The 27,701-nt window shown below is 50.2% G+C and overlaps 1 protein-coding gene across 1 annotated transcript; it reads left to right on the forward strand.

The window, feature by feature from the left end:
- Nucleotides 1-241: 241 nt before the first annotated feature.
- Nucleotides 242-27,644, forward strand: LOC142296925 (uncharacterized). Its single transcript, XM_075341058.1, has 2 exons — nucleotides 242-371; nucleotides 26,567-27,644. The coding sequence occupies exons 1-2, from the start codon at nucleotides 358-360 to the stop codon at nucleotides 27,525-27,527; spliced, it is 975 nt and encodes a 324-aa protein (XP_075197173.1). The 5' UTR covers nucleotides 242-357; the 3' UTR covers nucleotides 27,528-27,644.
- The last annotated feature ends 57 nt before the right edge of the window (nucleotides 27,645-27,701 follow it).

The raw sequence follows: 27,701 nt of genomic DNA on the forward strand, positions 1-27,701 counted from the left end.
CTTTGCTCCATAACCAATCATTTGCTGTACTTTTGAGCCATTTTGTAGGTAATTTGAATTAAAAATTTTTTTTTTTTTTTTTTTTTTTGCTGATGGAAGACTTTTTTTTTTTGTACATGTCTGACATTTTATAATGACTCTTCTTCTTGTAGGTTTAATGTATTTTTTTGGTTTACCTTTCGTCAAATTCTGCAGGATTTTTAATGATTGATTTGCAAAATGTTTTCACAGGTTACTTGGTGAACTGATGCTCTGCAAGGGACTAATTCTGGTGAGATCAGTCTTCTGCCCTCGTCTACCTGCGCATAAGGAAGCATTGGTGATATCTGTACTGGAATTTGGAATCTCTGACCTGTCATGGCACATAACCAGTAAGTTGTTATGGATAATAGTAGTTACAGTACTATACCCAAAGTTTTTTTTTTTTGTTTTTTTTTTATGGGATTAGTTCAAGAACAAACAGTTAAATAGATGGGTAGAGTGCTCAAAAAGGGACTAATGTAATCTCAACCCTATTTTAAAATGTGCAATTTTTATTAATCATTTAAATTTACCCACAAACATATAAGAGTGGATCCCGTTATCCTTGTAACTAACCAAGGAGTTTTATATACACACACTCACTTTAGGAAAGGGAAGGGAAACTAATATAGCCCTATAAGGGTAGTGTATCCCTACCTAACAACGGAGGGTATGACACCATAAGTTACCGGGCGCCCCCGTTCCATGTCGGCTCTCCCTCTACCTGACCCTGATATAGGGATGGGATGGAAAGCCCTATAGTGGTGCTTGCACAGTACAATATGAGTTCCCAATTGGTAATACTCCTCCTTAGGCTATGTGCGTTTTTCGCGGCGTTTTTGCGCATTTATCAGGTGCGGTTTTGGTCTCAAAACTGCATGACTTTGCTTCCCCAGCAAAGTCTGAGTTTTCATTTTTGCTGTCTGCACTTTTTTTTTTTTTTTAAGCTGCGTTTTTGAGCTTGAAAAAAATGGACACGTCAGTTCTTTTCTGCGTTTTCCGCCCGTGCAATGCATTGAAAAAAACTCAGCAAAACGCAGAGATCAAAAACGCACCAAATCGAGGTAAAAACGCATGCGTTTTTTGATGCGTTTTTTTGACGCAGGTGCGTTTTTGTGCGTTTTTATCGGCCTAAAACGCAGCGTGCGCATATAGCCTTATGTTGTTTTTCTTAGACCAAGAAGGTATCAATTTACTGATCTATAACCAGAAATTCTTATTCATGATACTAGCACTGTACAAGACGTATAGACTTCTATTCCTAATTATCTTTATGCAAGGTAGTGATCCAGAAGAGTTATTTACAACCACATATGTTACAGGGTGGTATACCCCAAAAGTACATTAGTCACCTAGAGTCATATCACAAGGGGCTCAGATAATCTCCCCATTATACCCCAGGAGCTGAAAGAAAAATGGGATACAAACACCCCTGCAAATTACTGCAAAATAGAAAAGGTTGCTCCAATCATATTCTATATAATATAGTATAACAGGGAGAAAAGATGAATTACTTCCCTGAGAAGCAGGAATCCAGGCGTAGTATTACCAATTGGGAACTCGTATATATTGTACTGTGCAAGCATCACTATAGGGCTTTGCATCCCATCCCTATATCAGGGTCAGGGAGAGGGAGAGCCGACGTGGAACGGGAGCGCCCGGTAACTTATGGTGTCATACCCTCCGTTGTTAGGTAGGGATACACTACCCTTATAGGGCTATATTAGTTTCCCTTCCCTTTCCTAAAGTGAGTGTGTGTATATAAAACTCCTTGGTTATTTACAAGGATAACGTGATCCATTCTCTTTTATGTTTGTGTGTCTGTTGGTGGGTACATTTTAATGAATATTAATAAAAATTGCACATTTTAAAATAGGGTTGAGATTACATGTTAGTCCCGTATTTAATAGTTCCCATAGGGGACTTGCTGTGAATATCTGATCACCTGTGCCATACAGGGCAGTGCTTCAGTACTGCTCTGTATAGAAAAACACAATCTCCTATGAATGTCAGCTCACAGCCAGTGTTCACAGGAAGATTTTGAAGACAAGCTTGTGTGAGGGTTATCAGCTGACCCCGGCTTTCATGACACCCAGTCTGTGCCCTGTGATCATGTTATGGAGGTGCTGATGGGCAGGATTAGTAATGTACTTCCTGTCGTTGCATGTGAAATGCTGCTTCCATAGAAACAGCTGCATTTTACTGGATCAGCTTCAGCTGGATCTGACGCAGCAGCTGTTAGAGGCAATTGATGGCTGAATAAATCGGCTGTCAAGTGCCAGTGTAACAGGCCAGATTTAAGCTACATGCGCACACTGCGTTTTTTTGGTGCAGTTTTGTTGTCAGAACTTTCGGACATTTGACTTCCCAGCAAAGTTTATGAGAAGTCAGATTTGTCATGCGCACATTACAGTTTATTTGTCAGCGTTTTATTTGTCAAATGTTTGTGCCAAAAAAAATGCATGTTCATTCTTCCTGCGTTTTTGTCAACATTTGTCACAAAAATGCAGCAAAAACGCATTTGGTGAAAAACGCACCAAAAACTCACCTACAATTTCAAGCATTTTTGTGACATTTCAGGCTCTCTGACAATGTGCAGTTTGGCTGCAGTTTGTGAACACAAAGATGCAATGTGCGGATGTAGCCTAACCCCCTGCTGAGACTATACCAGGTTTAGTTACCTAGGCCAGATTATACACTGGGTATATTGGGGCCTAGGCCCTAGGCCAAACTATAACCCAGGGCATGAATTGGCCTAGGCTAGATCATAATCCTCCTGGCCAGAATATACCCCATGAGGTGTAAAGTAGCCTAGGCTAGACTATACCTTTTCAGGCCAGAATATTGGTGTTTGTGCTGCTGTAGATCAGATTTTTCTCTAATGCTAAAGTGTATATATGTATGCATGTGGCGCCCCAGTGGTCTGGTTGCCACAATAGTGTTGTCCCACAAAGGTCAATACTAAGCCTGGAAGTCCCTTGGCCAGTAATTACCTACAAACAATGCAGTTCTTACTCAGGTCAGCAGGAGGAGCTCTGACCTAGGCGAGGAGTAGTGAGGAGAATCAGTTAGAACCAGCCAGGTCTTGTCAGAGAAAAGTGACAGTTGAAAGGAGTCTAGTCCAGTCAGAAGTAGAAAGCAGACGGCTTAGGAGAGAGGAGTTTGAGTGAGGAACCGGAGTAGTGCAGACATGCGAGCTGGGGTCTGGGGCTAAGATGGCTCAGCCCAGAAAAGCAAGGTCTGCAGAGAGGCACAGGAGGAAGATTCTGGGGAGAGCGGAGCTGAAGCAGCACGCCTCAGAAGAAAACGTTAAAAATCGGACATCGGATTTGGTTACCGGGACTCAAGCACCCTGGCAACCACTGACTCCGAAGGGCAGGAGGACTGCAGGTCTCCTGGCCCCAAAACAACCCGAAGGTACAGCCGCACTTTAGGGGCCCGGTGTTGTCTCCAGCAGAGTGGCATTAGTGAAGGCCCGAGCAGCCTACCATACGGGAACGGGAAGTACCAAAAGTCCCAGCAGAGAGGGCCTCCTACAGGACCCCGCTGCAGTGGCTCAACGAAGAGAAGAAAGTGTAGGGAGAAGGCCTCAATACTCACCTGGCCAGGGAGTTAACCCCCCCCCCCCCCAACTGCTTCCAGGACAACCAGATCGCTACCACAATCTGTACCGGCCTCCCAGGACTTCACTGGGTGTTGCAGAGTAAAAGGAAGGAGGTAAAGAAACTGCTGTGCTGGTCTGTTAATATCCATATCCTGGCCCCACACCCTGAAGTCCACCAGGCTCCCAAAATAGACTTTGATACTATGCACTGGGGCAAGAGATTACCTCAGCTGCGCCATTACCATCTGCCCCGGGGAACCTGAAGCGCAGCCTCATAGCCACAAAATACCACAGGTGACATCACAGTTCTCACTTAATATTAACTAGAACTCCCATCATAATCTCCCCCTTCATTATTTAAAGACACTGCCAGGGTCACGGAGCCTGCGATTCCTGCGTTCCGCTGCCTACATTGTGCGGCGCTGCAGGATCCCTCCCTGCCCAGCACGCAGCGTGTGATGAGGGCAATCTGACCCCCGGCCGCCTGGAGCTCTGGAAAAAAGGTCAGATTGCCCTCATCACTGATCGGCCAGCAAGGACGCCCTGAGCCAGGCGGGCTGGTCAGAGTAGGTGGGCCGGATGTGGCCCGCGGGCCGCCTCTTGACTGCCTCTTGACTGACAAAGAAGGAAAGACACTGCAAATACCTGAGTTGTAAGAACAGCCACTCAGAGAAGGAAAGTAGCTGTGGAGTGAGAGCAAACCCCAAGGACAGTGACCCTGTGGGGTGGACATCACAGCACTTTGCACGCAAGGGATGCAGATCCTCAGAACTGACACTGACTTCAAGCCTTCTGTTAACTCTGCCAGGCGGGTGGGTTTCCAGGACTCATCTGCCACTCTTTAACGTCCGAGGCATCAGCAGCAAAGTGGTGGCTGGGACATTTCCCTTACATAGTCCAAGCTGCCTGTGGCAGGACCCAGACACCAGGAGGACCTCCAAGTGCTCCACGCCAGGGAGGACCCACATACATGGGAGTGCACAGGTGGAGAGTGGCACCAGGTTGGCAGCCACAGCCATCAGGACACAGGCGCACCTGGAATCCAGTACGTCTCAGGGCGTCAAACCAGTGAGTAAACACAATCAAACTTCCCTTTGTCTGGACTGCCTAATTGCTGTGCACCTCCACATTAATCCTTCACGTACTCCTGGGGAAAAGCCCTGATCGCGGAGGGCTCCACCATCCACGCTGCCCCATCCATCATCCTCAGTGGGAACCTGCAGCAGCGGCCCTATCATCCCTGGCCGTAAACAGCGAGTGGTGTAGTCAGACTTTTTTAATTTTATTTTTCCGGGACCCCTCGAACCACAGACCACCCGGATCCGAGCAGCTCGGCTGCCCCGGGGTGTGACATTGAATTTATCTGAGAAGGGAGGAATTCTCCTCTGTTCCTGTCAGCATCTAGCTCAGACCTGGGCAAGGGGCGGGCCACATCCGGCCCGCCTACTCTGTGACCAGCCCGCCCGTCTTCAGCCGGTGCAGTGGAGCCGGGCTGCAGCGTGCCGGGCAGGGAGAGATCCTGCAGGTCCGCACAGTCAGTGCAGGCAGCGGAACGCAGGAATCTCTCCTCTGTTCCCTGCCGGCACTTTCTCTGTGACGCACGCTGGGATGTTATCAGTACTGCGCGCGCGTGTGTAATTTCAAAAGTTCCCGCCCAGCCGGCAGGAGAAGAGCGGCACAGCAGGGGCCTTATCAGAGAGGCAGCGGTGGGGGCCCCTCGGAGAAGAGCATCAGCGCAGCCAGGGCCCGTACAACAGAAGGAGCAGCTCAGTGGGGGGCCTGTACGGAGGTGCCTGAGGACTGTCATAATAACAAGGGAGAAGTAAGTAGTAATTGATAAGCTGAGGAGGGGACAATGGGGGAGGGGGGGACTGACTAATACTGGGGGTGTAGTGGTATAGTTTTACAGGTGTGGTGTGTGTGTGTGTGTGTGTGTGTGTGTGTGTGTGTGGGTATATAGTGGTGTAGTACATGGGGGTGTAGTGATCTAGTTTTATTACAGGTGTTGTATATGGGGGTGTACTATATGGAGGTGTAGTATAATTCAGGTGTATTATATGGGGTTGTAGTACTACAGGTGTATTATATGGGGTTGTAGTATATTACAGGTGTACTATATGGGGGTATAGTATATTACTGGTGTAGTATAGGGGGTGTAGTGATGTAGTATATTGGGTAGAACGGAGTTAATTATTAGTCCGACCCTCTAAACTAATCCCAATTTCTCATGCGGCCCCATGGGAAATTTAATTGCCCACCCCTGATCTAGCTGATGGGCCAGAAGTAACAATTCCCATCACCACCTAGTTTTATATGTATGCTGTAATTGTCCAAGGACTCTTGTGCATCCATAGTACATGGTGGGTTGGAAGTCTTGGTTTGTTTGTGTGGTACTGTCACTGGGACATCAGGGGACTGGGGCGGTAGAGAATTTTTTTTTTTTTTTTTTTTTTTTTTTTTTTTTGGTCATCCTGGTAAATCTTAAGGTTGCTGGCATGGAAGATGTTGCCCAGTGTATTGTCACTTAAGTTTTTACTCGTTCCTTGGTCAAGGATTCCCCCAACTAAATGGGGTCCAACCCAGCATGATTCCATTTTTGAACCCATACGATTAATATGGCATTGATTCTTGCTATAAACATGACTTGGGAAAGTCTGACTGACGGCCCTAACTTGCCGTTCTGTCCCAAACCAGTTATCCACCTTTCACCACTTTTCCACTCAAAATAAGACACGGACTGCGTGACATTGGATGTAAAAGGCCACAGCAGCCTCGTTTATTAACACCAAAATAATCAATAACATTTATTCATAAATATAGTAAATAACTCCAAAAACATAACCACCAGCAAAGGAGGGGGGGTAAGTGAAGAGTCCCTTTGTACATGATTGCAACACCAGCTCCACCATGTGCCCTCAGCCGCACCACACCGACTCGAGGACACCCAGCACATCAACATGCCCTGCTGTGACCCAGCACAGCAGGGTCCCACCAACCATACCATTGCACACCAGGGGTAACCCGCTCCTGCACTGGGTTCCCCCCTGCTCTTTGTGCAATCCACCGACTTCAAATACCCCCTCCTTTCCGCCACAGCGAGCATGTATGACACCTTGTACGTGCGAGCCCCACCACCAAAAACCCCGACCCGAGCAGACTCCTCGGGTCGAGCAACCAATACTGCGGGACCAATGCCAAGCGAGCAAAATAACCCCCAATAGACCTCACGATGCCAACCAGCACCAAGCCACCAGTACAACAAGGTCAGCTGCCCCCAAGACCTGCAACTAGCCGACATCATCGTCCGATCCTATGTACCGCCTGTGCGACCAGTCCCCAACGAGCCACCAGAGCCGCCGCCTACATCTCCATGGATTAAGGGGCAAGCTCTGCCTCGTTGAGACAGCTACACTGCAGGCGCCTCCTAAAATTACCCATCAACTGGTAATTCAACAAAGCCAACCCTTATAGTTGGAAACAAAACAACCTTCACTGTTTCCCCAACCTCTGACAGATTCCTAAAACATACCCAGTAATAAAACCACTAGGCAGTCATGCCCCTGTGAACAACGGCACGAGCACGGCACCCAGGCAAGAAGAAATGGCCCGGGGCAATCAGGCCCGATGTCACGAATCAAGCACCTCGGATGCCTCAGCGACCGCGTCTCCTCCACCCATGTGCCGTACCAAAACGCTGCCGTTCCCGTAAACTGTGTTTGATCGCACCGATCCTGAAACACCACCCAGCCCAATAGCCAAAACCATTCCACCCTGAAGTCACAACAACCCGGAACCGAAAACAGTCAAACCGACCACCAGCCTGACGAAAAGACCTTAACTATGTACCAATGTGTAACGATACTCCCAACACCAGACTATTTCCCAAAACTAAGTCAGAATACACCCTTCTGACCACCACATATTGCTCAAAGCCCCGGAAAAGGGGCACATGACCGCAGTTATTCATTGGTATCACCGTGCACTTCTCATCAAAGCCAACTGCACACCACGCCCAATCCCCGCTAAACTGCAGACTCAAAACTACTCACAAAATGAGAGAACAGCAACTCCCACTAAACCCGTAGTCCAGGAAAACTCAAACACCACATTTCTCCGAAATTGCAGGCACCATAAGCCAGGGCCAACTGTCAAACGTTGCCCCGACAGGTGCCTGGTGCTTGTCTGCCACTCAGCCTTAAAGCGCCACAAAACACCCCCCCCCCCCCCCCCCTCCCAAACAGGGCACCGCCCCAGACGATTACCAGGTCCTTAAACCATAAGAGTCAGTGCACACCGCACTGGCTGCCCCTGCCATCCAGCCTGACATTAAGGGAGGTAATGGCATAGTTGCGACCTACTCGCTCACTACTTCGATACCTCACCCACAGCTGCGCCGCACAACTGTGTGCCCGCAATACCTGCCGGTCCCAACAAATACGTAAGACCAATGTAACCACTTGGCAATGTAATGTCGGGAGGGGCTATACCACCGCCTGACAATCGGCAAACCCACAACATGCCCCACGATCTATCAGCATAACCAACAAATGGAACAACCCGCCATCAGCACTAGCTAGCTGGAAAATCCCACAAGTCGCCAATCGGAGGCCCCCCGACACCAATAATCCACACACTGGATCACCCAACCCCAATGTCACTTATTCCTCACACCGCCACATTACCCGAGCCCCCTATCCGGGGGCACCAGGAAGAAACACTCTAAGACGAGCCATATATCCATAAGGCAAAGCCAAGCCAGCTGTACCCGAAAGAAACCCCAAGCCCATCGTAAACGAGAGCCACCTAATCTTATAATAAACTCCTGCGGAGCTACTATCAACTGCCATAACTAATGCCGCCCGATACAGTCTGCCAACGTTAAGCCGGCAACCCTACTAAGAACCGCATACCAGTCCACGCGCATAAAACTTGTTAAAACTGCCCCTGTGCAGACACTGCTAGCAGACTCCCGTAATCTCCCCATGAACCCGCAGATCCTGCAAAGGCCCCCAAACGGCACGTAGACACACGGAGGCAATAAGCCAAACTTGACCACAAAACAGTAGCACGACATACACTGGAGCCTGATAATGGCCCGTGACCTGACCTCAGACATAGGGCCCTACCTAGATGAACCAAACACATCGACTTATCAAACACATGCTAACTCCGCAGGTACACCCTGGGCATGAAGAAACGGCGTAGCAGTCCCAGGTTGTCCCAGAAACAGAAAATAAACACTCGACCATCCTGAATATTGGATAATCCCCCAACCGAACTCGGACCATGGACCACAATAACCAGACATTGAGCAACCATAAAACTTCCGCTCCACACAATATTTGTCCGAAAGACATCGTAAACAAACACTGAAAACCCGATTACAGACAAAGGCAACAATTTTTTTTTTTTTTTTTTTTTTTTTATTTTTACATCGCCTATTACTCTTGTTAATAGACGGCTAGACTGGGCAACGCATACAGGTGAACAGTCAATTTCAAGACCCCCAGGGAGGTGTCGTCAACCGCCGCAAGGGAGGACAGATCTCCAAAGAACTGCTGTCCCAATCATAACTACCTTAACATCTGGCCGCAACAAAACATGCCGCGCCCAATAAACCTGAAACCCCCACCCGGTACTCTCACAACCCCCGTCGGAGGACCGGACTCAGGCCGATGCCTATAGAATATAAAGCACCCCCTCGTGAAACGCAACCACCTTCCCCTTCACCTCCCACCAGCAATGGCACACACCCCATGCAACGCTCAAGAGTAAGCCGCCAAATGCAAATGCACCCCCACAGAACGGGCCACCATGTCTGTGGACTACCATCGAACCCTTATCAAATACTATGAACCGCAATAAACCTTCAGCTAAAAGACTCCCATAACATTACATAAACCATGGAATTGCCGTGAACTCTGCTATCCAACACCCCTTTGAAAGTATTCGTATACCTGCCTCAAACTCCGCCCCACCGCCGACTTACACCTGAATTAGTCGCGAACCACCAGGAAATCACCCAATCATACAAAATCACCCAAAATATGCAAGCGCAATTAGGCCAACCAGAATAAACAATGGCGTCACCTAGAGATAAACACCCTATCATGAAAAACCCCAACGCTCATGAAGTGCATAGCAAGGCATCCGGGAGCACAGAGCAACCACTCCCGTACAAAATTCAACACTGTAACAGGGCCCCCAACCTCCTGCCGAAACCCGCTGACAAACAAACTACCGCCCTATTGCACCCGAAATCGTACATATCGACACCCTTACTACCCACCCTAATCCAAGCAGTAATACAAGGTTATAAGTGAGCCTTAATTTACTAGGCTGACTCCATGGAATCCCACGGAACAGCCGTCGCATGTCCTCCGCCATCATTTCCACAGGTAGACGCAGGATGCAGCCCTCCTGGGCCGCACTGAAAGCGCCCGGACTAAACAGCCATCCGGGGACGCTTGGCGAAAGGTCACCGGCTCGAAGCCACAGCTTGGGGGGGGGGGGAGGGGGGTGCGCTCCTGCTGCCTGTGGGAATCCATATCCATAGTTGGATCCGCTACAATAACCGTGCTGGGCGCAGCTCCTGAATCTTGCACCAGATGCCAGGGGCACGCGACGGCAACACCGGACCACGTGACCGGGTCACGCAGACGCGCCACCCAGGTTGTCACGCCAAATCCCCGCGCCGTAGCTCTCCGATGTTGCCCCATCACGTGCTACCGCTGGACTGCTGGCCGGGCCCTACGCGGCTGCACAGGCCGCACCTTCCGGAATATGCAGCCGATCGCATGACCGCCCCCTGTTGGGCAACGTGACCTCAACGCTGGGGGGAGGGGCACCTAAATGCAATGCCTGACCCCATAACTGCGCCTCGGGTCATGAGGCCGCACCGCCCAGTCGCTACGGTGACCCCCGCGCTGCAATCTGGATAGCGGGTGGAATCAGGGGTATCACTCACCCACTCCGCTGGACGACTTCTGCCGTGAACCCCCTGCTGGCCAGGCCCTGCACGGATGTGCCGGCCGCCTTCCTTGCTGCTGATGGCTAGTTGACACGTCACTGAGCCGTGTGACCGTGCCATCAGAGGGCCTCGCACCGACGTGCAGGCCGCGCCTCCTGGATGATGCCGGGCACATGACCGCCCAGCGAGCCATGTGGACGTGACCGCGCCGGCTCCACGTGACCGCGCCGGCCCCACATGACCGCTGCGCATCGGGTGAGCCCAGCCGGTCGGGTGACCGCGCTGGGTCACGCCCCCGCAACGCGCACGTCACCACTGACCACTGCGACCCGGAAGTGAAGGGGAGCCGGCTACAGCACTCACCGCCTTGCAGCCTGTGCCCGACTTCTGGCCCAGGCCCCGCGATGTCCCGTCTCCTGGGTCCGCCGCCACCGCTGCCGTGGGTCCTCCGCTGGGGCTCCTCTCCCGTTGCCGGCTCCTTGCAGTCGTCTCCAGGCTGAGGCGCTCAGTAGTTGCTGCCGCTTCGGAGGCAGAGTGGTCCCATCTTCAGCGCCGCCGACGTCCCCGGACCATCGCTGCAGCTGCTTCTCCATCCACTGCTGGACGTGCTGGGCCTCTTCATCTGTGCCACGATTCCCACCATCTCCAGGATCCAAACAATTCCAGACGTCTTCAGGTAATGAATGACCTCCCACCTCCTAATCCAGCTATATATATATATATATATATATATATATAATATATACTCCCCTACACTAGCAACCCCCTGACCAATTACATGGCCCCACAGCCCTATAACTCCACCTCCCACTTTTCCCGCACAAAATACCCTGCACATTAACCCCTTGCTAATCCTCAGGCCTAGCATCCCTCCTCAGTCATGTTGCCCTCCCTTGAGCCCTTTCAGGGCAGGCGTCCGGGCTTTTTCTATAGTACCAGCAGATATTTCTTTGTTGCTATTGTCAGTAATCAATCACACACTTTTGGTGTTCCTGAGCAGAGTGGATGTTGGTACTGATAGTTGAGTAGAGCTTTTGAAGAATGGATGCGTGTACTTGGCACATCAGGGTTGGCATCATCTGAAAGGGACAGGAAGGAGTGTCATTTTCTGATGGATTGAGCTCCATAGTAAGCTTAGCCTTCTGTACATACATGACCTCAAATGAAGTGCACTTGGTGCTTGCATGGACTGATGTGTGGAGAGCATACAAAACACTAGGGATGAACTGGTACCAGTTATTTCCTTGGTCATTGACAAGCTTACTAAGATTCTTTTGAGTCTTCGCTTGTTACGTTCCCACTGGCCATTTGTGGGTGGTAGGCAGATGGAATGCGGTGATCTGTTTTGAAAATGCTCCAAGGTTAATAAAGTTTACAAACTATTTTCACTGGTTGCTAATCAGTGTCCATACATCCAAGGCAGAAAATAATGGTGTAAAAATTTTGCTACAGACATGGCACTTCTTGTCTGGAACAGCTGTTGCTTCAGTCCACTTGGAGAAATGATCAGTGGCAGCAACTATAAATTTGTTGCAATTTGTTTCCTGAAGAGGACAAATCATATCAATTCAGACTAGGCTCCAGACTCTTCCAGGTACTGATACTGTGGAGTGGTGGCATTTTCTTGCTGCCTTAAGCCTGCTTTACCCATTGCAATTTGCATACAATATCGTATGCGATTTTGCAACGCCCCCATCGTATGTGTGGCACGTTCAATTTGTCGAACGTGCCGCACATACGATTACCCCCGTCCGTACTTATTCAACCATATGACTTCGTTGTGGGCGGCAAACGTCCACTTCCTGGAGTGGGAGGGGCGTTCGGTGTCACAGCGACGTCACACGGCAGCCGGCCAATAGAAGCGGGACGTAAACATCCCGCCCACCTCCCTTCCACAGTGCATGTCGGGAGCTGCAGGAGGCAGGTAAGATCTGTTCAATGTTCCCGTGGTGTCACACGCTGCGATGTGTGCTGCTCCCGGAACATTGAACAATCCGACGTGTAAAATTTATAGAAAGGTACGATATATGTATGCGATGAACAGTTCAACGTGCAATCGCACGTACCTGTCACAAACTACAATGTACCTTACGATGCCGGATGTGCGTCACTTACGACGTGACCCCGCCGAAACATCGTAAAATATATTTTAGCGTGTGAAGCAGGCTTTATAGAACTTGACAACATCTTGACATGCTAGTGAAAATCCTTTTCCATTCCCTTCTAGTAAGAAGTCAGATTTTGGCTAATTTGTTTTTTTTTTTTTTTTTTTTTTCTCTGCCAAAATGGCCACCAAAAAACTGGGTTGTCATGTCAGTCCTTGAGGATATTTAGCAGTCGGGTTTTAGTGAGAACCTCCTTTCCCCTCTAGTAAATAATCCCTCCATCCGCTCCAATATGGCTTAGAGAGGTTTCTTTAAACAGGGACTTGGCATTTGCACATTTCCCTGGAGGTAGATCCATTGGGGTACTTTTCTTGTGTTGCAGTGTAGAATATCAAAAGCTGGTCATACAGTTGATTTCATAGTTGTCAAAATTAGGAAAACTTATTCTGGTGTTGGACATGTACCAAGTTCACTTTATACATCGGGATAGAATAGGAACTCTCTGGACAAATTAAAGTGCATATGTAGTGCCCCTGAATACATCAGGGAACTGCATCCTGTCACCCAAAAAAAGGTTCCAGGTTCCCAACAGTGTCACTAACATCTGCACTACCAATCCCACACTTCACACCATGACCTGTACACACACCAGTGGGTTGGTTACGTTGGAGCATGGCTGCCCACCCAGGAGTCAGGCAGACTGGTGGGAGGGGAGACAAACAGTTCAGTAGTAGACCTCAAAGAGTGAAGAGCTGGGGAGTTGGAGCTCCCAGGGAGGCGACAGGTTGGGTCGCAGATGGTGGTCCAGGACTACAGGAGTCGGGGACCGGTATCAGCAACACTGGACAGGAGTTAAACGGACGCTGTCTAGGAGGACTGTCTGCACCAGAAAGCCCAATTATCTTACAGGTACAGAGCATAGGTGTGGTACAGAACCCTAGATCAGGGAAGAGCTTCAGGCACCTTGATGATTAACCTGTGGAGGATAGTCTCTTTATGAATTTTCCCCAAGAGCTCAGATTGAAGGCATCAGCACAACACAGGGGATGGGGTTCTCCAAAGCACACAACCCACTAAAATCCCAAGTGCTAGTCATCAAAAGCACAGCTGCCATACACACGGGTAGCGGGGCCCCAAAAGCTTCAAGCCGAGGGGCCACAAAGGTCAATCAATTTGTGCACGGAGGCAGGGCTCCAAACTTACCAAGTGACACCAGTGGGAGTGGGACCTGGACAGGCTCCCCCCACCCCCTAGAGACTCTGCTTTACCACGTGTGAGTGTCTGCTTATTCCACCTAATCTAGCACCAAGACTACCAGTGAGTAACTCGACCCCTGATTTTCTAAGGCCAAGCCGCAACCCACTCACCATACACTGTCCGGGGCCTTCCCTACCTGCGGAGGGACTGGCACCTTGCTGCCCCCACACAATCAGCCCCGGTAGTCCTATCAGCAGCGGCAGTACTCCCCTTACCGCAATGCGCAGGTGGCATCACGAATATTTATCCCCTGTAAATACTTCCTTTTCATTCGAGTGGCTGCAAACCCCCGGGGCCAGAGACCCTCAAGCCACAGTAACCCCAGATCCAAGCAGTTCGACTGCTGCAGGGGTGGCACACCTAATGGAGACAAAACATGCATAACATTAACTATGCACTGATGGGACGGCGCCATCTACTGTCAGTTCAATGTAACTCCTCCAGCACATACTGTAAAGGGTGCTTTATACGCTGTGACATCGCTAACAATATATCGTCGGGGTCACAGTGTTTGTGACGCACATCCGGTGTAGTTGGCGTCATCGCAGCATGTGACAGCTAGGAGCGACTATCAACGATCACAAAAATCGTTGTTCATTGACACGTCGCTCCTTTTCATAACGGTGATTGTGCATGCCGCTGGTTGTTCGTCGTTCCTGTGGCATCACACATCGCTATGTGTGACACCGCAGGAGCGACTAACATCTCCTTACCTGCGTCCACCGGCAATGAGGGAGGTGGGCGGCATGTTCCGGCCGCTCATCTCCGCCCCTCTTCTATTGGCCGCCTGTTTTGTGATGTCGCTGTGACACTGAACGCATCTCCCACTCGAAGGAGGGATTGTTCGGCGGCCACAGCGACATCGCAGAACGGGTATGTGCGTGTGACTCTGCCAAAACGATGTTCGCTATGGCAGCGATGACCACATCTCACCAACTACGGGGGCGAGTGCTATCACTCGAGACTTCGCTAGCGATGTCGTAACATGTAAAGAACCCTTAAGTCTAACCCTGCCTTCAGGTACATTCCCATGTACCAGACTTGTTACTGGTTTTCCATAGGGGAAAAGTCAGCATCAAAATCTGCATCCCAATGATGTAGCTTTTTTAAAAAAATTTTTTTTATATTTTTTTTTTTTTGTACAGAATTGCAGCAGATTTTACCATGTCATGTGAAATCTGCTGTAGACAAAGTCAAAATTTTATGAGGCTTAACGTAAGGCACAGAACACCTTTAGGGTAAGGTCAAACTTCCAAAACTGCAAAATACATTTTACAGTCCAGCACCACTGTTTTGACCTAGCCATTAGCTTCCTAGGCTATTGACAGAAGAAATGGGTGGATGACAGGTGTAGGGCTGGTGCTCCCAAACCCCTGCCTGTACAGACCAGACACAACTTGGAGACCTACCGTATGTAGTAGTCTAGACATTAAAAATCCTTCCAGGGGTACAGTAGCATAATTTGCACCCCTCCCGATTAACAGCAAGGAGGTACAGTCCATGCAACACAGGCCTATGGTCCAGCATTAGAAATGGAAAAAGGAAGACATGCTACAGTGAACTGTCTAGGCCTTTACCTCCCAGAATCATGACACTACCCACAATGCATAAATTTAACACCTATTTTGTAGTATTGACATTCTAAATCCTTTCAAGCATGTAGCAGTCCAGTACCAACAATTTCACCCTCGCCACAGGGCGTTAAAACGGCAGGGAGGTACAGTCTATGCAACACACAGGCTATGGGCCGGTATTTTAATTTGAAAAATCAAGACCTGCTCAAGGTTCAGGTGTTTGTGTGCTACCCCTGCAGCAGTCGAACTGCTCGGATCCAGGGTTGCTGTGGCTCGAGGGTCTCCGGACCAGGGGGCTTGCGGCCACTCAAATGTAAGGGGGTATTTACAGAGGGTAAATGTTCATGATGCCACCTGTGGGTTGCGGTAAGGGGGAGTACCACCACTGCCGACGGGAGTACCGGGGCACATGGTGTGGGGCAGCAAGGTGTCAGTCCCTCCGCAGGTAGGGAATGCCCTGGACAGTGTGGGGGTGGGGGGGATGTATAGTGTGTGGGTTTCGACTTGGCCTTGGGAAAGCAGGGTGCAGGGGTCGAGTTACTCGGTAGTCTTGGTGCTGGATTAGGTGGAATAAGCAGACATTCACAGATGGTAAACCAAAGTCTCTAGGCACCGCATTTTCTGCGGAGGGAGCCAATCCAGGTCCCACTCCCACCAGTGTCACTTGGTACGTACAGAACCCTGCCTCCATGGACATATTGCTTGACCATTGTGGCCCCTCGGTTTGAAGCTTTCAAGGCCCTGCTACCCGTGTGTACGGCAGCTGTGCTCTTGATGGCTGGCACTTGGGATTTTATTGGGTTGTGTACGCTGGTGAACCATATCCCCCGCATTGTGTTGATGCCTTCAATCTCTGAGCTCTTGGGGGAAAGTTCATAAAGAGACTATCCTCCACGTAAATTATCAAGGCGCTTGAAGCTCTTCCCTGATCTAGGGTCCTGTACCCCGCCGTGCTCAGTACCGGTCAGTCCCTTTTGGGGTCTTGATGCCGACAGTCTTCCTAGTCTGTCCGTCGCACCCTCTCCAATATCACTGCCACCGGTCCCCCGACTCCTGTGGTCCCGGACCACAATCTGCGATTCAACCTGTCGTCTCCCTGGGAGCTACAGCATTCAGGGACACTAAATTTGCCTCTTGCTCACAGAAGCCTGGCATGACACAATTGCATAGTGTGGGACTAGGATGGCAGACACCGGATATCCACAACTTGTTCATCTTGATAAACGTTAAGCAGTCTACACTTTCAAGGGATCATCACTATCTAAAACTTGAAAATGTGGTGCTATTGTCCACTAATGCAGAATGTTGTGTAAAGATTACACATTTTTGGCAGGCCAAAATTCTTGGTGAAACCTCACTAATGACAAGCTACTTGGCTTGTGAAGTGTTGATTGTCGCGGGCGGGGAGGAGGGTGTCAGCACACCATGCTCACCCCTTCTGCTCGGGTCCGGCAGCTGCTCAGTGGTGGCTCGAGCGGTGGGCCGGATCCCGGGGTTTCTCGAGCGACACTCCTCGCCCGTGAGTGAAAGGGGGGTTGTTGGGTGTGGGGATTGTTATAGTTCGTGACGCCACCCACGGTTGTGGTGATTTCACCACCGCTGCTCAATATGGGGCTCCCGGGGATGGTGATACGGAGCAGCCAGGTGTTGTGTTGCCCCTCCGTGGGTAGGGGTTGGTGATCCCGGGGCCCGGTGATGAGATGTAAAGTGTAGGGCCTGGAGGGCGCAGGGACGCGAGGGCAGCGCTGTGCCTTGCGGCACTATGGTACTCACTCAGCCTGACACACGGACACAGTTTGTACGGTAAACCAACGGCTGGTAGGACAGTCCCACAGACGGCTGCACCTGCACTCCCGGTAGGTGACGGTGATGTCCCTCTTCCTTGCACCTGTGTTGACTGATGGTAGCGGTGGATTCCCTCCGGTTACCCGCTCCCCGACTGCAATCTGGGCCGGAGGAGCTCTACACTTTGCCCGCAGGCGCTGGCCCTGAGAAACTGGTGCCGTGGCGGTGGCGGTGTCTCTCCAATACGGGTTGGGCTGTTGCCTTCAATCGGGACTTGGTTGTTGGGGGATCTGCGTCCCCGTCACTGACGGATTTGGCAAATCTGGCGACTCCTAGCCTTGCCGGGGTCCGAGAGGCCCCTGCCCTGGTGCTGACTGTCCTTCGGAACACTGCTCCAGACCACCGGGCACACAGCCAACGGGGTCCTTCCAGGAACTTCCAAACGGTCCCCCTCCAGACAGCCACCGCCGTTGCTGACCTTGCTGTTCTGGCCCTCACAAAGCTGGACCCTTCAGGCTGTCTTTCTCTTCTGTCACTTTACTTGCTTTTCTCCTTTACTACTTTCCTTCCTTCACTTTCACTTAGTTGTTTACTTTAGCCCTGTCTAGACTACTCCTTCACTCCTTCCACTTCCTCCTCCCTGACTAGACTGCACTCAAGCCCTGCCTGGGCTAATCTGCTGTTCACTCAAGCTCGTCCCTGAGCTGACTGCCTGGTTACTTCCTGCCTCCAGAGCTGTGAGCTCCTTGGTGGGCGCAGCCAACCGCCTGGCCCACCCCCTGGTGTGCATCATCAGACTCCTGGAGGAAGGCAACAAGGATTTGTGGTTAGCTGTGATGTGCCTACCTGGAGTGTGGGGTGTGGTGGTGTGTGACCCGTGTCCCCTGGCTTGCCCAGGGCGACACATTGATCACAGGAGAAGAAGGCAACAGACGCAGTTTGATTTGGTAGTTGGGTAGGCCTGGTAGTCAGCATTTTAGTGCAGTGAGATTTTAACAGTAATGCATGTTGGTTGCGCATGTGCCTGCTCATGCATGTAGTAGTCAAATTTGAATTATTACCTCCACTTAGTCATTGTCTACAATGTTGGCAGATAATGAAAGTTGAGTCATCCTTTGTCTCAATAAAAGCCAAGGCTAGGCAACTCTTCCTACATACATGCAGGAATCTCTAATGTAACAGCCTCACCTTCTTCCTCATCTGCTGACATATACAGCTGCATGCCTCTGGGTTCACATTAGGTGGAATAAACTGCATCAGGCTCTGTTGTCCCACTCCTCCGCTTCCTGAGATCACAGGACAGTATATGTGCACCTCAGGTATGAGTCTTATCGCCCCCGCCCCGTCCTCTTGCAGCTGCCAAAGAAATCAAGTGGAGTAGGCTGTCCAGTAAGGGTATGTACACACATCAGGTTTTTGCTGTGCGGCACAATCCGGCGCTTTGCGGGGATAAACATATATATATATATATTTTTTTTTTTTTTTTTGCCACCAGGTGTGTTTTTTTTCCTCAGACTTTTATTAGCGCCGGATTGCGCCGCTTTACTGCCGTTTGATCCAGTTTTTTTCTGGCTGCGGCAAAAATAATCACTCTGGCAGCCGCACAGGATGCAGAGAGGAACTTTTTTGCTAGCTGCAAAAAACTACATAGCGCCCTGTGCAGCATGGTGCATAATGAATGTCTCTGCACACCGGATCCGGTGGCATGCGTCAAATGCCAGAAGCATGTACTGGATCCAGTTTTTACTTCTGAGCATGTGTCGCGGGCGGAGGAGGGGACGCTGCGCTCTCCCACTGCTCGGGTCCGGCTGCCGCTGCTGCTGCGGCCTGCTGCTGCTCGGTGGCTCGAGCGATGGGCCGGATCCCAGGGACTCGAGCGGCGCTCCTCGCCCGTGAGTGAAAGGGGTTTGTTTTTGGGATACTTTATTGTCCGTGACGCCACCCACGGTTGTGGTGATTGTATGGACACCACCGCTGCTCTGTATGGGGATCCCGGGAGCGGTGACAGGGAGCAGCAAAGTTGTTAGTTCTCCCCTCCGTGGGTAGGGGGTGGTTTGCCCAGGGATGAGGTGGGGGATGCTGGATGGCAGGGCCGGTGCAGGGCTTGGTGGGGTGCAGGGACGTGGGGGCAGCACTGTGCCTCACGGCACTGTGGTACTCACTCAGCCTGAGACAGTGACACAGTTCTCGGTAAAACACACGGCTGGAAAGCTGGTTCCCACGGACGGCTGCTGTTGCTTTTCCCCGGTAGTTGACAGTGACTATCTCTGTCCCTGCACCTAATGAAATGTTGGTAGCGATGGGTTCCCACCGGTAACCCGCTCCCCGGCTTGGATATGTGCCGGAGGAGCCCCTCTTTGCCCGCAGGCGCTGGCCCTGAGAAACTGGTGCCGTGGCGGTGTCTCTCTAACGGTTGGACTGTTGCCTTCAATCGGGACTTGGTTGTTGGGAGACCCAGAGGTCCCCCTTCACTGACGGATTTGGCAAATTCATGGCAACTCCTAGCCTTGCCGGGATCCGAAAGGCCCCTGCCAATGGTGCTGGCTTCTCTTCGTATACCGCTCCGGTACCGCTGGGCCACCACCCGTCCACGGTCCTTTCGGCAACCTCCAAGCAGCCTCTCCTGCAGACGGTCACCGCCGTCTGCTAACCTTGCTGTTCTCAGTCCGGGGCACAGACCCAGACCAACTTCAGGCTTCCTCAACTGTCACTTTCTCTTCCACTTTTACTCCTCTCTTGCTCCTCTACCACTTCACTCTTAACTCTCCTCTCCCTAAACTGATCTCTCACTGTTCTCTCCCTGTTCTGCCTGGTTTTCCCGCCTCCAGGGCTGTGAACTCCTCCTCGGTGGGCGGAGCCAACCGCCTGGCCTGCCCCCTGGTGTGGACATCAGCCCCTGGAGGAAGGCAACAAGGATTTTTGTGTAGCTTTGGTGTACCTATCCGGGGTGTAGGGTGTGGTGGTGTCATGACCTGTGACCCCTGGCTTGCCCAGGGCGTCACACATGCCCAGAAGTGATATAAATTCACTCACTCACCGATCACGGGCACTGCATGGCTGTCACAAAGCTGTGGCGGATTCTCCTGATTTGAAAATGCCAGCCGCCCATTATTCAATCTCGTATTCACTGCTTCCTCCGCCCACCAGCATCAATGATTGGTTGCAGTCAGACACGCCCCCACGCTGAGTGGTTGCAGTGAGACAGCTGTCAATCACAGCCACCAGTGGGCGGGTCTATATCTTGCAGTAAAATAAATTTTATTAAAAAAAACTGCATGCGGTCCCTCCCCAATTTTGATACCAGTCAAGATAAAGCCACACTGCTGAAGGGTGGTATTCTGGAGGGGGAGCTCCACGTTATGGGGAGCCCCCAGCCTAACAATATCAGCCAGCAGCCGCCTGGAATTGCCACTTCCATTAGATGTGACAGTCCCAGGACTCTACCCGGCTCATCCCGAATTGCCCTGGTGCGGTGGCAATCGGGGTAATAAGGGGTTAATCATGGCAGGTGTCTGAGACACCCCCAATGATTAACCTGTAAGTGAAAGTAAATAAACATACACCCAAAAGAATACTTTATTTGACTAAAAGACAAAAAAAATCCCCTTTCACCATTTTATTAAAATCCCCTAAATACCCCTGCAGGTCCGACGTAATCCAGAGGTCCCATGACTATTTCAGCTCTGCTACATGAAGCTGACTGGAGCGTCAATAGAACACTGCCACTCCTGGGAGCTCCACGCAGCAACTGAAGTGACTTGCGCTGTCAGCGGGGATGTCACTGAGGTAATGCCTGTGTGTGGTGATGATGGGAGGGGGGGGGGGGGCTGCATGTGCAGTGATGATGGGTGGGGGGGGGGGGTGTAGTGCTTGTGTGCCGGGGGGGGGTTGCTGTAATGGCCGCTTTATGCATCAGACTGACCCCCGGCCCGGCCGTCACTTAGAACAGGGGTGTTGTTTGTGGGGCAGAGTGTGGATGGCAGGGGCATTTCGCCAGACTCAGGTAAACACCGCAGACATGAATCTGGTGAATCAAAAGGCATTTTATTGCACATAACTTCTATACAGTTTCGGTACACAAATCTTCCAGCTTCCAAATCACAATTCTTGCCGGGGGACTGCTCCTATTTCTCTTCAGCGGGCGTTACCCGGCTACTCTTGATTCTCTTCAACTATGCTCGTACTCCGGCTACTACAGGCTTTGCCCATAAATTTCTGCTTCTGTCTATGCTTCTGCGGTTCTTACCCGTACACTGCTGGTTCTTGATCGAGGCACTTTTCCTTTTCTCTTTGGCTATCTGCCATGGTCGCTCCCACACTCTGCCCCGTTGCTTCTTCTCTCTGCACCAACACTCACTCACTACAACTCTCACTCTGCTACAAAGCCCTCTAACCCTCCCCCTAGGCTGTCCTGCTCCTCCTTTCTACTATACTGCTCCCATGGGGACCACTGTTCCACCCTGACACCTAGTGGGGAAACCCGTTATTGCTGTAAAACACAAATAACATCACATCAACATCTTTAACATCTCTGGCTACCCCAGCGTGAGGCATCTTCAGGGGGGGAAACTGCTTCTTCGTTCTAGGGGTCCGTCCACCCCTTACGTCTGCGGTGATGGGGGGGGGGGGGGGCTGTAGTGCCTGCGTGTGCGGTGGTGATGCGTGCGGTAGTGCCTGTGTGCCACCCCCACACCAGCCAGCAGGCTGCTCGGATCTGTTGTGTGGCTCGAGGGATTCTACCGGACCCGGGGGTCGTGCGATCACTTCAACTAAAGGGGACTTTTTTTGTATGGGGTGTGTAGTAGGTTGTCTTTGCCACCCACGGTGTATTGTGATATGTAGCACCACCGCTGCTGTTGTGGGAGCTCCCGGGGCGATGGTATGGCAGCTTGGTGTTAACCCCTCCGTGGGTAGGGATGGATGTCCTGGGGCCCAATGTCTCTATGCTGAGGAGGGTGATTGCAGGGGCCGGTGAATCTGGCCAAGCCGGGGATGTTACGGTCGGAATAAAGTACACGAGTCCTGAGGTGATGGTGGCCGGTTCCACAGACAGGTGTATCCTGATCCCACACCCAGGCTGGTAACTATAGTATTTCTCCTCTGCACTGTTTTGTAGAAACATGGACTTCTCGGTCTGGAACGCAGGAGTCTGCTCCCGGTAATATTGTTGGAAGCCGTGCCCATCTGACACTGACCCATGGGATCTACAGGCCTTGCCTGTGGCCCTATGCCTATCGGTTGGTGGTTGTCTACTTTTTGGAACTTGAGGGCAGGATTACAGGTCCTGTCCCACCCAATTGGTTAATTAGCTAGGCCGTCTGTGACGGTCCTGGCTTCAGGGTCAGAGTACCCCCTCTGTGCATACGGTTTCCAGTTGGGTCCCCGGTGTTGGTTCCAGCGGGCTCCTACCCTGTCCTGGTCCACCTCGGTTCTGCTGCACTGTCTTACCGTCTCCTGCCAACTACGGCTACCGTCTGCCACCTAGCCGGGACGTGAGGGCCCCTTACCCTGACGCCTATCAGTCAGCCTGACCTGCTATTTCAAACTTCTGTCTTAATCTAACTTTTTTTTTTTTTTTTTTCTTCCCTCCACCCTGGGCTCTCCAGACCCCTAGGTGGGTGTTCCCAACTGCCTGGTCCCGCCCACTGGTGTGTCCATCCTGCCCTGAGGGGGGTGGCTAGGGTTTCAGGTCAGCTGATGTAACCCTTTGTGGGACCGGTGTTGTGCGGGGGCCTGTATGTACCTATACCTGGTTCTCCAGGGCGCTACACTTGCATGTGCGGTGATGATGCGTGCGGGAGTGCCGGTGTTTGTGCAGTGATGATGGGGTCCCCCCCCCCAAAAAACTAGAAAAAAAGTGTGTGTGTGTGTGTAAAAAATCGTAAGTTCTCACTTCTGTTGGAATAGGATGAGCCAGGGTTGGTCTGGGAAGCCCTCCCCAACATGTTGTCTGCAGTATGCACTGGCTGGTACTTGTAGTACCACGCTGCTGATGCCACTGCTCCCACTAGTATTGCGCTCCCACGATGGCCCCTGCCACGATCTCTACTCTCTCCCTCGCCAATGTTCCCTACCTGCCTCCACTGGGTTGTCCAAGGTCTTCACTGGCCCGATCACATCTGCCTCAATCGCTGGGTCCTTCCTGGGTCTTCTGAGCTGTCCAACTTCATGCCTGCTGCTCCTGTAAGAAGCTGTCCACTTTCTGCCTTCTATTCCTCCTGCCGTTCCTCTGGTCAGGGATCCTCCTAATCTTCTGGGTACTGAGTATAAATTTTTTTTTTTTTTAATCCCCTGTCCATTTCTACACTTTCTGTCCGAGCGTCCCGACGAGCAGTGATCAGTGATGCAGATAACTTATCTGCATCCATGGTCAATTTTCGACTTTTTTTTTTTTTTTCTTTTCACGTCTCAATGTTATAAACTTCTGTGACACCCCTAGGGTTTCAAAGTGCTCACCAAACATCTAGAAAAAATATTTGAGGGCTCTAGTTTACAAAATGGGGTCACTTGTGGGGGAGCTCCATTGTTTAGGCAGGCACCTCAGGGGGTCTTCAAATCAGACATGGCGTCAACTACTGAGTGCAGCTAATTTTGCGTTCAAAAATTCAAATGGCGCGACTTCCCTTCCAAGGTCTGCCGTGCGCCAAAACAATTGATGTTGTGTTTTTTTTTTTTTTTTTTTTTTGTTTTTTTTTTTACTACCACATATGGGGTATCAGTGTACTCGTGAGAAATTGCACAATAAATTGGTGCATTTTCTCTTTTCTACCTTGTGAAAATGCAAAACTTTATGGCTAAACTAACATTTTTGTGTTTTTAAAGCAAAATTTTCATATTTTTTACTTTTACATTGCTTTTGGTTCCTGTGAAACACCTGAAGCATTAATAAACTTCTTGGATGAGGTTTTGAGCAGTGTGAGGGGTGCAGTTTTTTAGAATGGGGTCACTTTTCCGTATTTTCTGTCGCCTAGGCCTCTCAAAGTCACCTCAAATGTGATGTGGGCCCTAAAAAAAAAAAAAAATAATTTTGTAAATTTTTGTTGGAAAAATGAGAAATTGCTGATTTAACTTTGAACCCTTCTAACTTCCTAATGAGATTGTTTTGAAAACTGCGCTGATGTAAAGTAGACGTGGGAAATTTTATTTAGCAACTATTTTGTGTGACATAATTCTCGGATTTATGGCAATAAATTTTCAAAGTTTGAAAATTGATACCTTTTCGCAAAATTTCCGAAATTTTCACAAACCTAAATATCTGCCTAAATTTATTACTTTCATGTACAATGTCAGGAAAAACAATGTCATAATCACCGGGATCCGTTTAAGTGTTCCAGAGTTATAGCACTGAACCCATAGCTAAGCCCTCCTACAAGCACCTCCCTATTGTAGACTACTGCTTTCCTATCTATCTGAACTAGCTAGAATATTTCCCCTAGCTAAGCTGCCTAGCCGCCTCAGTGACTGCTTCCCTAACATCTCACATTCACAAAACAGCGCTGAGCCAACATGTCCGCAATTGTCACATGTGACTTAAGCAGCGAATCACATTAGCCCTTCTGTCTAAACCTTGTGGATGTTTGCTGCACTTTGGCTCCAGCAACATCCAGATAGTTATGAAAAAAAAACATGGTACCGCATGCCAGAAGACTTGTCCCAGCCTCGTCCACTGATTTTAACCCACCCCCCACCAAACAGCACCACAATCGTATCCTAAAGCAGAAAATGCTATTAAAGCATTTTTAGAAACCTGTTCGGTGGGTCGAAAATAACTAATGTTACCAACTTGTGGGTGAAGGGCTCAGGTTTGCTGAGCCTGAAGGAAGCTCAGGCTCGTACCAAATTTCAAATTGGCAAGCCTTTTATTAAACAGGTTTGCTCATCACTACTCCTTTCATCACACCTCACATCTTCAAACTTCAATTGTTTTAATAAATGTAACTTCTTTGGTGGTATGTGGGTAAAATCACAATTTAGCTACATACGTAAACCAGTTCATGGGCCTGATGGTTGGATTACAACTATTTGGGCTATGATCTGTTTTTCTGAAAATTGCAAACTGTTTCTAGGAAATATTCTCATTTATCATTTTGTATGGCTCCTGAACCACTTGGCACTACTAGGTACTGCATCCTCACCAGGATGCAGGGCATACCCCCAGGGACCTGGAACACTAGTACACACCAAAATCCCAGGCTCTACTCCACACCAGGGGTGATTGGCTAGTCAGACACCAAATCGATGGCCACCTAGAGGGCGGAGCAAGTCCAGGGGACTAGATATCCTGGTGGGAGGGAACAAAGAGGAGAGTTGTGTAGAGATGTGCCTAGAGCTGGGCCATGTAATGGTAACCTAGGGGCACAGAGTGGTTGCCAGGGTAGGTACACCCAAGTACCACTGGGACCAGAGCACCGACAGGGCACAGAGCCCTAGGTCAGGCATCAGCTTCACGCAGCCTGGCAAATACCTGTCCAGTCAGGCGACCTTCACTGATCCACAGATCCAGGGGCATCAGCAGTAACGGGAGGATCAGGGCTCGGGACACGGACCAGCCCTACAGGGTCCACACTGCCTGCTGTACAGATGAGACTGCCAAAAGGGTACCCAACCAGAGGGTGCCGGGGACAGAGCAACAGTCATCAAACTGGGACTGGAAATACAGGGACCTGAACTAGCCATTTAAGAGCCCAACTGTTTGTAAAGACTGTTAACTTAAAACCACGGTTTGCCTCCCTTCGGCGAAAGTCTACACCATTCATACCCCGGGGCTCAGCCCTACCTGCGGAGGGCCTACCACCACAGCTGCCATTACTACCAGCCCTAGGGATAACAAACTCTGCAGCGGTGTTTCCACCATCTTAACCGCAACCCGCAGGTTGCATTACACCAATGACTTTAATCTCTCCTGTAAATACTCCCTATTAGCGTCCCCAGTGTCACGGAACCGGGTAATGGCCAGCAGTCACCTATGGCACCGCATCCCCTTAAATATAATGATCCGGGACAGAGTACCCGATAGCCCTGAGTGACACATACAGTATTTAGTTGACTCTGAAATGTTCCCTTGAAATGCCTTTCGTAAGATTTTAAGTAATATATTTTCAGAAGCTGGAGACCACAGCTTGGAAATCATGATAGTTTGTGCATTTGCTGTACTATTATTTTTTTTTTTTTTTTTTTTTTGTCTGTCTGTCTTCAAGGCTGAACTTTGTTTTGTGACCCTTTCTTATACCCACATTGCATTTCATTATAGGACTAATAACGTAACAGAATCGGATTACTCTGCTTCAGCGGGATCCTCAACCCCAATGAACCCAGCGTCAGAAGGTGGTCCACATATAGTACAACATCCCAACCTGCAATCTGAGCCACATCAGCAATCATACTCAGCTGAGGACACCATTCAACAAGCAGTGGTGACCAGCCAGCCAGCACACCAACTAGCTTCAGAAGCAGCACCACCCCAAAAGCTGCTTGCTACGCACACTCTTGGGCATATTCGTAGAAGACTGAGCAGGCGTCGTGAAGACACTGCTTTATTGCCAGAGCTAATAGATGCCAGAATTGTGCATATACTGAATACGCTGACTTTGGAAACAGATGTGGAACGATTTTGTCGGTCCCTTACTCCTCATCTAGCTACAGTTCCACGCCAGTATCAAGTTCGGGTCAGGGCAGCAATTCTTATGTTAATTGATGCAAGCCAAGATGACAGAGACCCCAGCCAAGTGCTTTCTGTCATTGAGCACTGGAGAACTGGCCAGCAGGCAATGCAACAGCCACCTGCTGCCCCCACACTGCATTGCCACCATGTGCCTCCAGGAACCTCAATGAATGCTGATGTACATAGGTTTGGCCAGCATCTTCAGGCTAGTTCTGTGGCAGAAAGTCAAGAGCCACCTGCTGCATCCAGATATGGGCAGGTTTTTCCAGTTGCACCAAACCACCCTACACATGCTGCACAAATATATAGATGCATTTCAGGCCAGCAAAGCCAACAGCCACCTGATGTACAATATACAGAGGAGCCACCTACATGCAATTACCCACATCTCCCACCTCACCAGCACTCCTGTCTCCCCTTTGGAGCAGTACCTTTATCCCCATGCTGCTCCACAATTTTGCCACAGTTTGCCCCACACACACAATCAAACCCACCCAATCCATGTAGAAATAACACCCACTCAACTGTGCACACAGCCTTCAATTCCTGAAAGTGACAGCTCCCACCTTAGCAACACAATCACTACTTGGTCAGGGGAATACACTAAATTTTAACTTGTACTCCACCCATCCTTCTTGGCTGGCAATTGGCACATACCTTGTTTACTGTTTGGATGTTTGGCTTATACACAATAAAAGTTGATGTAAATGAAGGTGCGTGTTTA

Source organism: Anomaloglossus baeobatrachus, chromosome 1, assembly GCF_048569485.1.
Source record: "Anomaloglossus baeobatrachus isolate aAnoBae1 chromosome 1, aAnoBae1.hap1, whole genome shotgun sequence".
NCBI classification, from domain to species: Eukaryota; Metazoa; Chordata; class Amphibia; order Anura; family Aromobatidae; genus Anomaloglossus; species Anomaloglossus baeobatrachus.